The following is a 15,904-nucleotide window of genomic DNA, read 5'->3' as shown; positions in this document are numbered from 1 at the left end:
AATGTGATCTTTGATTGCTCAAAACCATATTTACGAAGTATTATGCTGAAAATACAAAGGTGGACAAATATGGAGTAGCCTCATGTCAACCTTCCCAGCCCCACGAATAACGGGAGCTTAGTGCGCTTGACTTTTGGAAAAATACAATATTAAGAAGAAAAAAAAAAGAAACTCTACCAATGTTGGGATATTTCTGGGTTTCTGTTAAATGCTTGCTGACATACAAAATTTCTTATACAAAAATAGCTGTTAGAATCCATCTCACCAACTTCTTTGAGGTGGAGAATATATTTGTCAGAATTTACAAAGGCGAAGGATTAGGTTTCCTAAAAGAATAAGGTGGCTGGATTCAATTTTACAGGCAGAATCACCAAAAAGTTATTCTAAGAAATGAAAGGCCGCAAGATGCAATAATGGCTGTTTTGAAGCACATAAAATTCAATGCCATTGTCGTATAAAAGAAGATTGCTGAGGCAGTATCCCAGCACCAAGTACTACAGGTTGTCTCTTAACCATTTCAGTGCACCATTTACGACAGACCTGCAATCACAAACCTTTAATTAGAAGGAAGAAACACTTGCAACAGAATAAAACTAAACATGGTTAAGATTAACTATTGCAGAAATATGGCACTATAAATGATGCAAGATTTATGGGTAATCTGAAGTCCAATGTAAAGGGTCATTCTACCACGGCTTTGTGAATGTGGGTCTATTTTCTGGCAAGGTTGCTGAATTCATACAGCAAAACCACTTAAAAAGATCTACCATGTTTTTAGACCCCAAAAATAGGTGACTTGTGTGGTTCGGTGGTTCTAACAACATAAGCGTCTCCCAAATCAAGACTAAATTACCAAGAACTAAGTACTTTCCAACAGAATTCCTAATTAACGAATAATGATCAAGAAATTTACCCAGCAAAATTTGCTAACTTCTTCAATGGATCGTCTCGATCTTCTGATGATGACTCATCAGTTTTTGCTGCACTTGAATCTGAACCTACTGGAGTTTCAGTAACTTTTGCTGCGAAGCAGAAAAAAGATGGTAAAATTTTATGCCAAAGGATTGTACTGACTGTAAATGAGATACTCTATCAACATCCAAGTACCATGAATTTTGCCTTAACCTGATCATAAGTTTCCTACACTCGGAGCAACATGTGTTCCTATTTTTGAGTGAGGAGAAATTCTTACTTTTGATACTGTGAGTGAATTCAGAGAATAATTTTCCTATCCTCATAGTGATAAGTATTTCCTTTTTGGGACATTCATCAAAAAAATATATCCTTTTTGGGTCAACTGTATAAGGTACTCCTAGGACTTGACTGTATTTTCTAATCACGTGCTCTGATTATCTGAGCTGCATGCTCTATCTAAACTGCATTGAAAATATTTCCAACTTTAGTAGGATGTTCTCTTCTGGGATATTCTAGGTTGAGAAAAATAACAGAGCTTTTATATAGTATGGGTTAGAATCAATAACTTCATTTCTCAATTCACGAGCAACAATATATTCCTCTTTGTTCTCCCGTATTTTGTATCAGTTTTAACTACTTGATGCGCATCACACAAATTTCCAAGTCAAACTTAGTGGTTGATCTAGGGTTTTTTAAGTAACTATCCAAATACAGTAGCCAAAACCTATCACTTAACTCGCAAATGGTTCATCTTCATTTTATTTTTTATTGATAATCAATAGCATCTATTTCAGTGCTGATGACCCCAGGTCTAGTTCCAAACAAGATAAGATGTACTCCCTCCATTCCAACATAAATGAATTTTTGGGGTGTGGCACACCCCTTAAGAAAGTCAGTAAATTAAATGGCAATTTGTCAATATTACCCTTTGTTTCTTCCTGAACTTTTCTTAAAACTAGAGATAGTTGGGGAAAAAAACATTTAAGAGAAAGGTCATTTTGGAAAAAATTAATTAATACATCTTTTGACTTTGAAAAATTCTTTCATTTTGGACCAGAGGAGCAGCATTTATTTGGAATGATATATTCATTTACAGTAAGTAAATATTAGGAAGGATATATCCATTACAATCAGCCACACAAGTGACAGATCATTACCTTCTATTCTCTGGAACTCATCATGTTTAACTAATGTCACAACCCAGTGTCATTAACTCTGTCATTCACGTATAGAGAATTGAGAAAATGATGAATCGAGAAGTGATCATACCCGTTTGCTGAACCGCCGGGCGAGTTTTTGTACGAGTGCTTGATCCCTTAGTAAGAGAAGCAAGTTCTTCAAGCAATTCACGCTCCATCACACTACAAAATAGAGAACCATGAATGAAGTCCCCATACATAGACAGGAGCAATTATGAGAGCACTTGCATACAAGCCCTAAATTCTTGTGTAACAATATCAAATCTGTATTAGATGTGAAAAGCATTTCCTATATGCATTTATATCATCATTTTCAGAAGACCAGGGGGATTTGTTTGCTCATAGGAATTTGTATGCTGAAGATACTACTAACCAAAAAATTAGATGGTGTTTACTGATGAGTGGAAATATATTGATTTTTCACCAGTAGCCTGAGTAATGGTTCCTTTTCCTTATATTTTTTGACTTCAGAAGCAGGACATATGACCACTAGGCTGGCTGGCAAATGAGCAAAGGAGTGCAAGAGTATTTAACACATTCTATACATTAATTACTACATTCACTTTGGGGTTAAGATACAATTTGAATAAGTTTCTAACTCTTATTGAAAATAGATTTTGCTTGAGGAAATTCACAAAAATAACAACAAAGAAACAAAATATTTTCCCGAAGTATGATAATCCACTCGCATCACCCAGATCATGATGCACTTTGCCATGCAAGTATATTATGCATTTCAATTAAGTCTTGGAGATATATCGAGTATACAACAAACAAATACTGGTATTTTCACTTCCTCATGTGCCTTCATGATACAGATGGAGGAGGTGATCAAACTCATTTGAAGTTGGATTCAGTCAGGCATGGTAGTTTTCAGATTGAAACAGATAGGTAAAGTTATGTGAGAAAAAAATGTTTTCACATCTACTAAAAATTTCAATTTTTCGGCTAACCATTTTTTTCTAAAAGAAGCAAAAATCAAACTGAATACCAAAAATACTAAACCGAAACAGAAAATTTTGGTTTGGTCGGTTTATTCATAACGGAATGATGCCCACCCCTGATACGACTACTGGACACACACACACACACACACACATATATATATATAAGTCCATTTTTTAAAGAGGAGGACTGTTGGACATATTCAAGGAAAAATATATCTATAGTTATTCAGGAAATTAGTTCCCAAACGTGTCTGGCATACTCTTCAGGAATATCATTAGGCAAAGTGACACGAGTAGGTAAGAAAACTGATATGTATAATTAGTTCATCATCTACAACTTGCGCACCTGATGCGTTTTGGTATGCTAACTTTAATCGTGAACAAGTGATCACCGCGTATTGATGGCTTATTTAGCTTTGGTGCTCCTTTCCTTGCCAAGACAAGCACATCCCCAGGTTGAGTGCCTGGAGGAATCTGGAGATCAGTCAAACCATCCACTGTTTTAACCTGACCAGAACATCAGGGAGAAGGAACTAGGCTGAGAAATATGATATCAATAAAGGCAATTGAAGGGCAAAATGAGGTGCCTTGACAGATGCCAGGCTTTGGCTCTTTCTCTCACACCTTTAATCCCCCTCTTCCAGCAAGGGAGAAAGACTAAACAACAAACGGACAAACATATGGAATATAGAAGGATCTCATCATATGGCAGGAAAATTACAGTACTATCATGAATTTGTTGTATGAGGAAATTAAAAAATTTATGAAGCTTTCAGAGTCTTGTATTCATTTCTCATTATTCAAGTAGATGTACCTTGCGATCTGATAGGGGATGTTTCTCGAAAGAGGCTCATTTGAAAGGAGAAAAAAGAACCGGTTCCGATGAGTTAGGCTCATACTAAAAAGTCTGAATGTCTATTTTCCTGACTCACCAAAAACAATACTTCACAGGCTCTATCTTTGAGAGTAACAAAAACTTTTTCATTGAAAATACTATAATAGCGATACAGCATACAGGCTGTAGGGAATTACTATCTTATTTCACATTCTTATCAGAATATGGAAGGAGCCAAGACAAATATCGTGTAAAATTACCTTAACAACAGCCCCAAGTATAGCATCTAGATAACCGACTGAAACTGTTGAAATCAGATTTATGCCATCTCTTTGGATCTCAGGTATCTCTTCAATGTCAAGATAGACATAAAGATCTCCCGGTGGGGCACTGCAAAACATTGTCAAAAATGAACTAACAAACTGAGCTATATGTTCTCAATCTCAATTTGTATGTGAACATCTAACATGTGATAGACTACAACAAGAACAACAAGTCATCCTCAATCCCACGAATTGGGGTCGGCTAAATGAATCTCTGCCTTCATTTAAGCTCATTTCATATAATGATGATTCAAGATGCTAAAACTGGACAGGGTTAACCTAAACTCACATATAAGAAATCTTCTCAAAGATCTAGAATATCAAGCCATGCATGTATTAGAGAACAATAAAACGCAATGGAAGCAAAAGGTCCATCATAGGAATTACAAACTAGTGAGTTATGTTGGCTGAATTACTTTAGGTCCAATAGTTGCTAGTACTCTATTTAAACTGACGATTTATATTTTAGATCCAAGAGGGAATTTAGGACTAAGGAGTATTTCTTTTCTTTTCTTTTTTTGACCAAGGACCTATCTTGCTTGAATCCTCCAAAAATGTCACTGCACGCGCATTCAAACCTCCAGAGAAAATGCATTTTTGAGGATCCGATGTGGGTGTTATAACATTTTTCTGAGGTTCTGAGCACATAGTCAGGGACTAAAGGAGTATCTGTTGACTACTCATCCAAATGTGCTAGTCTTAATCATAGAATGTCACTTGCATTCTCCATATGTCAAAAACAGCAAGAAGGAACACCTACATTCCCCAAGATTGTGAAATCACTTAAAATTAAAATTAAAAGCAGTAATACATACTCCCTAGCAGCACAGGAAAAAGAATAGAAGAAGCATTTTTGACTCTTCATGCATGCTCCGCCTTAATCTGAAATAATCTTAACAGTCATGAAAAGCCTCATACTAAAGATCTTCATCTTCTATCTTCTCCTAGTCCAACCTGAACCAACCCTTTTTCAAACCAATTTGACAGATGAAATTTGGAAAATATATGGGCATGGTTAATGACTTAATGTATGAACAAGGAAATCTTGAGCATAAGCTTAAGAAGGATAGCTTGAACTTTTCTTCTCATTAGGTGGGATTACACTAGGCATGTTGTTGTTGATTCTCATTTTTTTAAGGTGTTGTCATAGGTCTAGTTGTTATTAGGTAAGCTAAGAGCACATTTCTCTGAAGGAGGCAAGGCATCAGCTTTTCCTTTTACTCTCTCTTTGCAGGGTAAGTAAAGCACATTTGGAAGACAATAGTCAAAACTGACTCAGTTAATCAGCTACAGTTGGCTGAAAGAATATCAGTGGAGCTGTGTGTAATGGGTCCTCCTCCCTGTATATATCAACAAGACCATTATAGTGATCCTAAAAGACTAAAGAAGAAAAAATTACGCAAATAATTGTCAATATTATGTTTTACTGAACATACAAGAATCCCAGAGATGTTCTACTGAACCATAACCCAGGACAATTATGCAGACTATTGTTACAGAAATGCAACTATATAACTTGAATACATACCCCCTAGGACCTGCATCACCCTCACCAGCAACTCTGAGGATACTTCCCTTGTTAACTCCAGGGGGTATCTTGACTTTTATATCTTTCTTCACTCGTATCCGCCCCTCGCCTGAGCATTTACGACAATATTCAGAGATCATTTCACCATCCCCACCACAGTTTGGGCAGACAGAAACCTACACTTAATCCAAATAGATGGAAAATGTAACAATGAGTATGAGCATATACTCTTTGAGTGACAAAGATGAGAAAGCCCAGCAATGTAAGAACTGAGAGACCAAACAAGAAATTAGCCAAAAGAAATAAGATAGACAACCAATCAGTCCAAACATTAAAGCAAAATAAATATGTCATACCGGTTAAGAAACTGCAACAGTAAAAAATTAACAATTTCCAGGAAAACAAGCAATCTTTTTAATGTACATACATGTTACCTTCTCAAATAGAAAACATTTTGACTACAGATTCTTCAACCATTAAGACATCTTTGTGCAAGGGAAGACTGACTTATGCTCTTTTGTCTGTAGTAGTCATGCCATGTCATGCATATCACTTTACTACATGGTTTTAGATTATATTTGACTATTTACTTTTCCAATCAACTAAAAATGCAAATTAATCCTTACCCTTGATTTCTTCAATAATGGAAACTTTTACCACATCCTAGATGCTCTGTTCAAAGCAAGCTAAAGAATTTTAGTTCATTTCAGCCACAATTATTTCTATTGTTAAGTACGGCGTATTTATTTCAAGCACAATTTCGGCACCATCAGTTCGGAAGCGCTTCGTGTTACCTACCTAATTGTTCCACAGGAGTAGGAAAGACTTTATTAGATCAAACTGTTCAAACCTCATTGAATCATCTTTTCATTGAAATTCTTTCCAAGAACTTTCTGAGCCTTATCGAAGATGTAGCTATCCCTTAAATAGAGAGCTTTAAACACTACCCAGTAACCACCTGATCTTCTATAGCATGTATGGACTGCCTCGCAATTATTTCTACGCAATATCAGGGAGATGGTGTTCAGGCAAAACCCAGTGTTCCAAAAATTACATGGTTAGTAGTAGGAGTGTCAAATTGGCAAGTTGGGCCAAATTTGAGCCGTGGGTTAAAATAGATTGAGTATATATGGACCATGCTAAACCACCCAGAGTTTACTTGTGTCATGAAGAGTAGGTTAATTTGAGCCGAAACATTTATAGCCATGGCCCCACCTGGTTAATTCAGAATTACGTTTCATCTGTTATTTGTGTGTATGTTTTACAATTTGTTTAGTTACCAAATGAAGTTAAAACATCATTTTCTTATCTTGGTAGAGAAAGTAAGTGGATGAATACGAACTAGACAACATTTAATTTAAATTAAGCCCAAAATTGACCTATCAATGAGTTTATTGCAACCCAACTAGACAGGTTGAGGAAGGTTATACTTCCATTAATTAAAACTGATACCCCTAATTAGCAGCTGATCCTCTGTACATGCAATAGCAAACAGATTGATTTTCTCAAAAATGACTCAGGAGTCCTGAAAATAGACTCATACTGTAATACCAAATGAATAAAATCTGAACAAATTGATATACAAATGCAATCTAAATTATCTCGACCACCAAAGAAATAGATTTATACGCTATTACCTGAGAAAACATGCCAAACGGTGTTTGTTCGGTCCTCATAACTTGACCTCGGCCACCACAAGTTGAACATATCCTCATTTTGGAGCCTACCTTTGCCCCAGTTCCCACACAGACCTCACAAGTTTCAAGATGTGAAAGCTCGAAATCTTTTTCAGCTCCAAAGATAGCCGCTGAAAATTCTAATGTCATGTCGTAACTGAAAGCCATTGAAGTGCAAAATTAGGCTTGACATCATATCATTTTATCTGCAAACTCTTAGTGTTTATGAAACAGTGTCTATCTATTTCTATTTTTATGCTTCTAAAGTATGCATTGTTCCTAGGATAAATTTTATGCTTCACTGGTGCAAGTATACACAATTAGCCCGTCCAGTTTGAACTTAGCATAGTTCTTTCTGTCAGAGGATTGATATGTTAAAGAAAAGCATACCTGTAAATTGTAATTCATGCAAAGACCATTTCAAGCACAAAAGTATGCTGAATATCATACTCAGTTTTTTCTTCAGGTTATAAGTACAGATAACATGAATATAAATGAAACTGGTAACTGATTCCTAATGAAGACTCCAGCACTACTTTGGAATGGTGTTAGGACTTGTTGGTTCTTATGTTTTACCAAATGTCAAATCATACTATGTTAGCCTATAAAGTTGTCCGAATGAACTTTCCCCTCTTGGTTAGCAATAATTGTGACCATGATTTCGAGAAGGTCTACTTTATTCTACAAATTATCATTCTAAGGGAACTATATGCTTCACCACTGCTATAAAATCGACTAGAGGCTATATTCCTCCTAAGTTTACCTGTCATACTATGTTGCATATTAGTTATCAGAAACTGCTTCTTCTCATGGTTAACGAAGTATACTTATGACAAAATCCTTTTTGTTATAAGTACACACGTGAATTCTAATAAAGATGGTTAGTGTCAAATCATTCCAATCAGCTACTGACTTACCGTAGATCTTCACCCTTGGTAACAGTACTGCGGCGACGCGTTCCAAATCCAGCTCCATCCATTCCAAAACCACCCATAGAAGGTCCAAAGAATGTCTCAAATAGATCAAAAGGATTTGTCTGCAGTAAAATTCACCAAAAAGAAAGAGAAACAGACTAGGGTTAAAGATAATTTCCATATGACCATGCACTTATTATGTAACTTCCCACTTTCTTCTACGACCTACTCATTTTACCCTTTTTGGGAAGTGAATAATTAGAAGAATAGCATCTAGGAACGCAACCTTCACACATTGACACATTTACTTAGACTCAACTCTCAGTCCTACATCAAACAAAACCCAATTTTTTGGCTAGCATGCAAAACGACAGCATGTAAACAGAAACCAAAGTTGTGCATCAACTCTTTCATTTGGCATTCTATATGCAAATTGATATACATTTACCTACATAGGCATGAAGTATTCTATTCTTTTCATCCATAATCTTACTTGAACTAATATTTAACTCCTTTTTAAGTGGTGGGATGAGCCAGGAGGTATGGCAAAGTAACTGATATTACCCCTGGTGTGTCATTCAACATAAGTGAAAAGAACTCTTTTCCCATTTACAATTGAATGACCACAAAGAATTCTATGAACCTTGTCAATTCCTCTTCAAGTGGGGATGGGAACAATAGAAGGCAAAAGAATTAGCACTTATAGTGGTTGGAGGGACAAATACTGGAAACCTAGAACTCCCAAAAACTTGCAGATATTATGTATGTAAACTATAGTACAAGAACATAACTGAACTATATTGAGTATGTAATCTAAAATAGATGGCACACCTAAAAGTCACCAATTAGAGAAAAACATGAATTAAACAAACGATATGAGCAAAAGCAACATAAGGACTTCACATCAGAGGGAGCCAAGTAACTACGTGAGAAAATTTTATCATGATATGTATCTTTTCTTTGATAAGCCATGATAGTACTTCCAAGTCACAATTTCATCGTCCTACTTGGAATTGGCAGGGGAACTAAGAAAAAAGTTGAAAATGAGTTGTGTATGGATAACATGCTGGGCCATAAAAGTTATCGACAAATATAATAGAAGTTGCATAAGAAGAGTAAAAGTTGGGCATACAATGTGTGTTCTATAACATGACTTAAAACTTCTCTTTTAAATAAAGTGGATGTTAATTTTGGAAGGACTAAAGGAAATTAAGATTACCCTTTTGGAATGACAGCAATAATATCACGCTGAAAACAAAAAAAATAAGAATTTATGGCATACCGTGTAAGCACCGGCTTGGGCCCCTACAGAACTTTTCACCCCGGCTTCACCATATTGATCATATAGTGCTCTTTTTTTGTCATCTGATAGTATCTGGAAAGTGAAACTTCAGAGTTGATTCAAAGAGTTAAAAACAAAAGAGAAATATGTAAACATACTAACACCAAGATTCCAAAGTTTGAAAGTAGGAATTTCTAAGGTCTACCTTAGTTAAAAAGCACACAACTTTCAAAATATACGAGAAAATGGAACACTTTGGATTTAGTAGACAGACAACCAATGCAGTTTCCAAGGTAGAGGAATGAAGAAACGGATTGAATAAGTGGATAAACAGTAATTCCATCACGTAAAGGGGAGGGGAGGGGACATAAAGATGGCAATGCCACATATATCTAAAGGTCAATAGTTTCAGAAGGAAATAAGAAAACTACCAGGGTTCAGATGTTAAAAATAGTAAATTTTCATATTTACCTCATAAGCATCTTTAATCTCCTTAAACTTTTCTGGTGCATTAGGTTCCTTGTTGACATCAGGGTGATACTATAAAACAATATCAAAAGTCAGAAACGGATTAATGGAGAATAGAATAATGTGTTGCTGTGGAACTATCTTAATTGTAAAGGCCCAAAGAACTGGGTGAAAGTCTAGCATGTAGTGGTAACATTATCCTACTAGAGTATGTATCATATGGACACGCACAGAAAGTAAACAATCAACAACACAAAGAAAAAGATAACACATGCAGACCAATGATTCATAACGCATCAGCTTCCGGAATAGAGGCAGCTCAACCATACAAATAAAGAGATCAAACAGTAGCATAAAATAATTGAAATAGGAACGGAAACTAATAATTAGCAACTTGTGCTGTTATCCCAAAGGAAAATGCACTGGTCAGCCACAAGATTACTTTCTTGGAGCTCAAATGCACGACCAACCTAAGTCACAATTTTGAAAATCATCATTTTGTGTAACCGTTTTCTCAAAAATTCCGAAGGAGCATCATTTGGTTGTTTTCTTAAAAATTGATTCTCACAATGACAGTGAATAATAGTTAGAATTAAGAATAAGAAAGAAAGGATTGCAGTACCTGTCGAGCTAACCTTCGATAAGCAGCCTTGATGTCTTTACTGTTAGCAGATTTTGGGACCCCAAGTGTAGAGTAATAATCGGCAGCAGCAGCAACCACCAATCTCCCAAAACGTCGTCCCGGAATCTTCTGAGATGAAGAAAAGGAAATGGATATAAACTTCGTATGGGCCCACAAGCGGGTCCCACCGGAGAAGAAACTAGAGGAGGAGGAAGGAGGAAGACAGGGAGAATGGGAACGGTCGGAGATGAGAGAAGAAGGACGGAGAGATAGAGATGCTGTGCTGGCCATTGCCGTCGAGTTCATTGGACTACAGAAGACTGGTTAACTGTCCCGCGTTTTGATGCTTGCTTGCTTCTTTTTTTTCACAAGAAAGAAGAAGAAGATGTGGTGCGATATTACTACGCGCTTCAATCAATTGCCAATTCATATATAGAACAACACGTTTTATGTGAAATAATATAGCAACGTATTGTCACCCCTTATTATCTTTCTAAAAAAAATAAAATTTGGAATTAATGAGAAAAATAACCTATATTATAAGTTCCATGTATTCTATTTATATACTGTAATAATAAAACTATAACAATATCCGCATTTGTTGATTCCAATTGGCAAAAATCATTGTACTCGGTTTTTTTTTTTTACATAATTAGAACACCAGATATTTGGACACCACTATAGTCTAAGCTTGATAGGAAAATAATAATCATGAATTGCAATTTTGAAAGGAAACAAAACCCCGGCGTAAACCAACAATTGCCAACCTAATGGCATTACTCATAATCGAAGCCCCTCCTCAGACGCAGGAAAACAAATTGACACAGAAATCATTTCATTCATCACAGCAAAAAAATTGTAGAACAAACTGAGAAGCAGAAAGCAAAATTATAGCAAAGTATGTTTTATAGCCAGTTTTCTGATATTAGTTAAATACTAGCACGTTTGAGGACTTCACCATTTGGACGATGTCCAGTACAACACTACTTACTTGACCAGGGTCATCCACCAAAGTGGCTTCAACTCAACACGCAAACCGTTACTCAATCTAATTATAAAAACAACATTGATTCATAATTTGATTAATACATCCTATATCACAGCTGACAAGATGCCAACAAGCTTGTTTCTTTGTATGTTCCACAGCTTTAACTGGACTAGCCTCCGCACTAGAAGATGTCTGGATGGAAGCGTCCCGGAATAGAGTTGTTTTGCTGAGCCTGGTGCAAATGCATTGTCAACGCATAATTATTCACCTGCAACCATGACCATTAAGTTAGGAATAATGAGTAGACAATCTTGTTTGCATTCATTCCATTAAAAACACAGAAAAAGGAACAGAAGAATACTTTATTCTCCTATCTGCTTACGTATGGGGCACTATGCAATTGTTCACAAAATTACTCACGTTCAGAGTATAAAGAACAGGAAAAAGAACAATACAGGTAAACTGCAACATGCATAGCAGTAATGCGACATCTTTATGCCAATATTTTCTTTTACCTAAGAATACAGGTGCTACTAGCTTGAACTAATGCCTACAGAATATTTTACCAGGCAATAAAGAAGTATGCTTCAATCATTTTATTAAAGTTAACTAGCAGTTTTCACGATGATCTGCACTGCCTCCAACATATACAAGTACAGCAGACATTCTTAAAGTAGAATTGTTACTCTTGAAGGTCTAGGGTATATAACATATATTATACTCCCTGCATCCCATTTTATGATAATCTTTGCAATTTGGTACGGTAAGAGTATTTGCAATTTCTTTTATGAAGTAAAATTCATTTAAAGCATAAATAGATGCAAAGGTTGCAAAAGACATAGATTAAGTTGCTTACAAAGAGAAACTATACTAAGACCATGTAAGCTAACAAAATAAATATTTGCAATTATATGATTTCAATCAATACAACTTCAAAAATTAAACATACGCTCCATCAAACTAACTTATCAGTAACTATTAAATGATTTTTTTTAACCACTACGAATAGAACACAAAATTCAGCATAAGTTAGACTCTGTGCCTATGTTCATGACATGCCACAGAGGAACTATATTACCGTAACACAGACTTGGCAGTATAAGCAGCTAAAAAATATCACAATAAGTGTTCATTAAAAAATATGAGAACCAAAAACAGTAAGACCACTACCCGTAAACAAAAATAAAACTAAAAATCCCAGATTAAAAAGATAAACCACATCAGGAAAAGTTGGCCTCTAAAGCTCCAGTTTGTACCTCAAGATTTTTTATTTGTTCCTGATATTGAGCAATCATCTGCTTCAATTGCTGCACTTCCTGGTTTCTATCATCATACTCTTTTTGCCTTTCGTGTTGGATAGCAATAGCACGTTTAAAAATGGCCTTTTCTCTAAGGAACACTTCAATTTGCTCTTTCAGCATCACATTTTCCTGAAAAAAAGAAGTAATAAGGCCAACATCTAAAGAATTGAAGGTGAACCTCAGAAAATTAGGTCAACGTGATAAATTATAAAGCATGAGTGTCATTGTCGTACTTCAACCAAAGAAGCACTAGACTACCTCAATAAAGAAAAGACATACTGCACAAAAAACGAAGCAACATAGGTGTTAGCACTTTTTTTTTGTCGAAAGCTTCGTAAATGTAGCAGAAAAAAGATAAGTGTGTGAATGCCAGCAATTTCTCGTCCTACAATGACATCAAAGGCTACACCATCTAATACCAACCTTGTGAACATTTTCAGCTGCTGCAGCACCAGCATGAACACTAATTGATCGCTCCAGGCTCTCCAACACCCTTGTGGCCCTAGCCCTGGCATCATCTACACTTGTAGCACTCATCATTTCCCTGACAAGCAACTCCACCCATTCTGCACCATCAGCTGGAAGATTATTCTGGAGAGGAGGACCTTCAGATTGAACATCTGGCCCGTTAGTTGGTTTTTCTCCTGCATGAGGCTTGATTGATTAGGTTTGTGATTCACAAGAAGTAGCATGGTAAACATTACAGACCAAAAAGTGGTGGACGCACAAAGGTAGTCTTAACATCCTTATAATAATAGATATACATCAGAGAGCTACTTATCTAGAACACGTGAGAGCTCACATAAATAGTTTCATACACCTCTACAGTAAACACATACACGTAAAAGACATGCAGTTATGTAGATATAAAAACACTTGACATCTCATGCTAGTTTATTATTACCTTCTTGCTCTCATGTATAAAGGATGAAATGGGCAGCAATACAATTGAATAGATATAGAGTACTCTTATAGCCACCCCAACTAGTCTCAGTTTGAGACTTCATCTACTGATTGTTGATTGACAAGGTTAGAAACTTCCCATTAAAAGTCTAAATGTCTCTTTCAGAGACTACAAAGCACAATAAAACTAATACTTGATGTCCCCATATCAGGCAGTCTAAAAACACCATTCTAGGAATATTAGTATTGATTCAACAACATGATTAATCAGCACAAATTGATCATCCAACCATCTACTTATGTTGATGCAAGACAGAGAGTTCTACTTCTCCCGACAATTATTCAACACCAGAGAAACATCACATTCTCATATATATGTATCTCTTTACAACCTCATAAATGGGATATCAATGTATAATAAGCAAGTGCGACAGCTAAAAACCTGGAGCATCAAAAGAATCAGGCAAATAGGGGAAGTAATTATTGGACACATACCATTATCCATCTCTCCATCAGCAACTGTCTTTGCATCGCCATACACAAGGTGAAGCTCATGTAACCTCTTAATAGCAGCATCCAAGTCATTGCCGGACTCTTCCAAAGCCTTCTCAACAACCTAAACAGTACATCATAAAAAGATAAACATATATATATATATATATATATATATATATCAGATATTGTTATACAAGGAAAACATCAAAACTGTGAATTTAAAAAAGATAACTAAAAACAAGAAAGAAAATGAAAAAACCTGATTATCCATATCAGGAAACAAAGTTCTCAGTTGATCGATCAAACTGGTCGGGAACCGAACCGGAGAAGTAGAGGAAGAGCAACGAATCTTCTTGGAAACAGGCGGCGACGCTGATGTCGGCGACGGCGATTGTAAATCTTCGAAGAAAGATCTCTTGCCGCAGACAATTGCAGACATTGTAAATCTCCGTCTGCCTCTCGGCAGATCAAACTAATTTTGCTGATAATATGAAATGAAATTGGAATTGGAATTAGGGTTTTTTGCGAGTCTAAAGGTTTTGGGGATTCGAAGCTTTATCTTGAGGTGCACTCAATTTTTGCCTTGGTGGGTTAGGTTCCTCTTTTTATATAGTGGAGATGAGAAGGAGCGTCCCCGAACACGCGCTTAAAGGGGAGAGTGTTACGTCCTTCCGGGAATTCATGGTGGAGATTATGGAAGTACACCGTCATGTTGCCGCAACTAATGTTTGTCTAAGCATATTGAAATTTGAAAATATTATAAGAAATATTTTTCTTTTATGGTAAGGAAATTATTTTATTTTCTTTCAATGTGTAACGGAGGATATCGATGGTGCCTATCTTGATCGAGCAAACACGAAGGAGATTTATTCATGATTTGAAAGAGATGGTGGAATTTCTTAATCTAAAAGACTTTGAAAATATAGAATATAACAAACTTGAAATGTTAGTTATTTAGAGAAAAAAATCATATTTTTATCGAGGAAGTCATTTTCTATAACGTTAAGGAATTTGTTTACTTAGGGCGTGTCTTCTTGACAACCCCTTTCTCTTTGTCAATTGATTCCAAAGTTGCTTCGGCTAACGTCCCCTCGATGCGCTCTTTCTTTTCTTGTCTTTTCATCACATATAGCTCTCTCTTGGAGTCACAAAGTCAACTACTCTAGGGCTTTCTTGTTGGTTCTGCGTATCAACTATCCTTAAGTGCCAGCGGCAACTTTCCATCGATAACATGGAAAATACAATTCTGACGTCAGTGCTCTTCAATGAAAGTATTAATCTGACGGACCGTGAATTTCAGATTGTAGATCTAAGTTCTTGACCATGCCCTCCTATTTGCTACTATTATTATTATATATAGTAGAGTGTTGTCTGATTCTACCAATCTGATTTAGGTTTCACGTGATTTTCTCTACATTATATGTATTAATATTTATTGCTACTATTGTTTATTGTCTCTTTTTCTTTATTACGTTCTTACTTTTCTAAAGCCGAACGGTAAACACGTA

At 36.0% G+C, this 15,904-nt stretch overlaps 2 protein-coding genes across 2 annotated transcripts; both read right to left on the bottom strand.

Annotated features, from left to right (window-relative positions):
* Positions 1 to 198: 198 nt before the first annotated feature.
* On the bottom strand, positions 199 to 11,597 carry LOC101249164 (uncharacterized). Its single transcript, XM_004235901.5, has 11 exons — positions 10,710 to 11,597; positions 10,091 to 10,159; positions 9,620 to 9,712; positions 8,341 to 8,459; positions 7,385 to 7,580; positions 5,748 to 5,923; positions 4,157 to 4,286; positions 3,408 to 3,568; positions 2,185 to 2,276; positions 914 to 1,022; positions 199 to 540 (listed from the first exon to the last, which is right to left on the bottom strand). The coding sequence occupies exons 1-11, from the start codon at positions 11,013 to 11,015 to the stop codon at positions 495 to 497; spliced, it is 1,497 nt and encodes a 498-aa protein (XP_004235949.1). The 5' UTR covers positions 11,016 to 11,597; the 3' UTR covers positions 199 to 494.
* LOC101249446 (uncharacterized) lies at positions 11,598 to 15,430 on the bottom strand. The gene is made up of 5 exons (XM_004235902.5): positions 14,656 to 15,430; positions 14,397 to 14,517; positions 13,422 to 13,642; positions 12,954 to 13,127; positions 11,598 to 11,965 (listed from the first exon to the last, which is right to left on the bottom strand). The coding sequence occupies exons 1-5, from the start codon at positions 14,833 to 14,835 to the stop codon at positions 11,879 to 11,881; spliced, it is 783 nt and encodes a 260-aa protein (XP_004235950.1). The 5' UTR covers positions 14,836 to 15,430; the 3' UTR covers positions 11,598 to 11,878.
* Between the last annotated feature and the right edge of the window lie 474 nt (positions 15,431 to 15,904).

Source organism: Solanum lycopersicum, chromosome 3 (assembly GCF_036512215.1).
Source record: "Solanum lycopersicum chromosome 3, SLM_r2.1".
Lineage (NCBI taxonomy): Eukaryota > Viridiplantae > Streptophyta > Magnoliopsida > Solanales > Solanaceae > Solanum > Solanum lycopersicum.
Note: the sequence above shows the minus strand (reverse complement) of the source record. Positions and strands in the feature narration are given on the sequence as shown.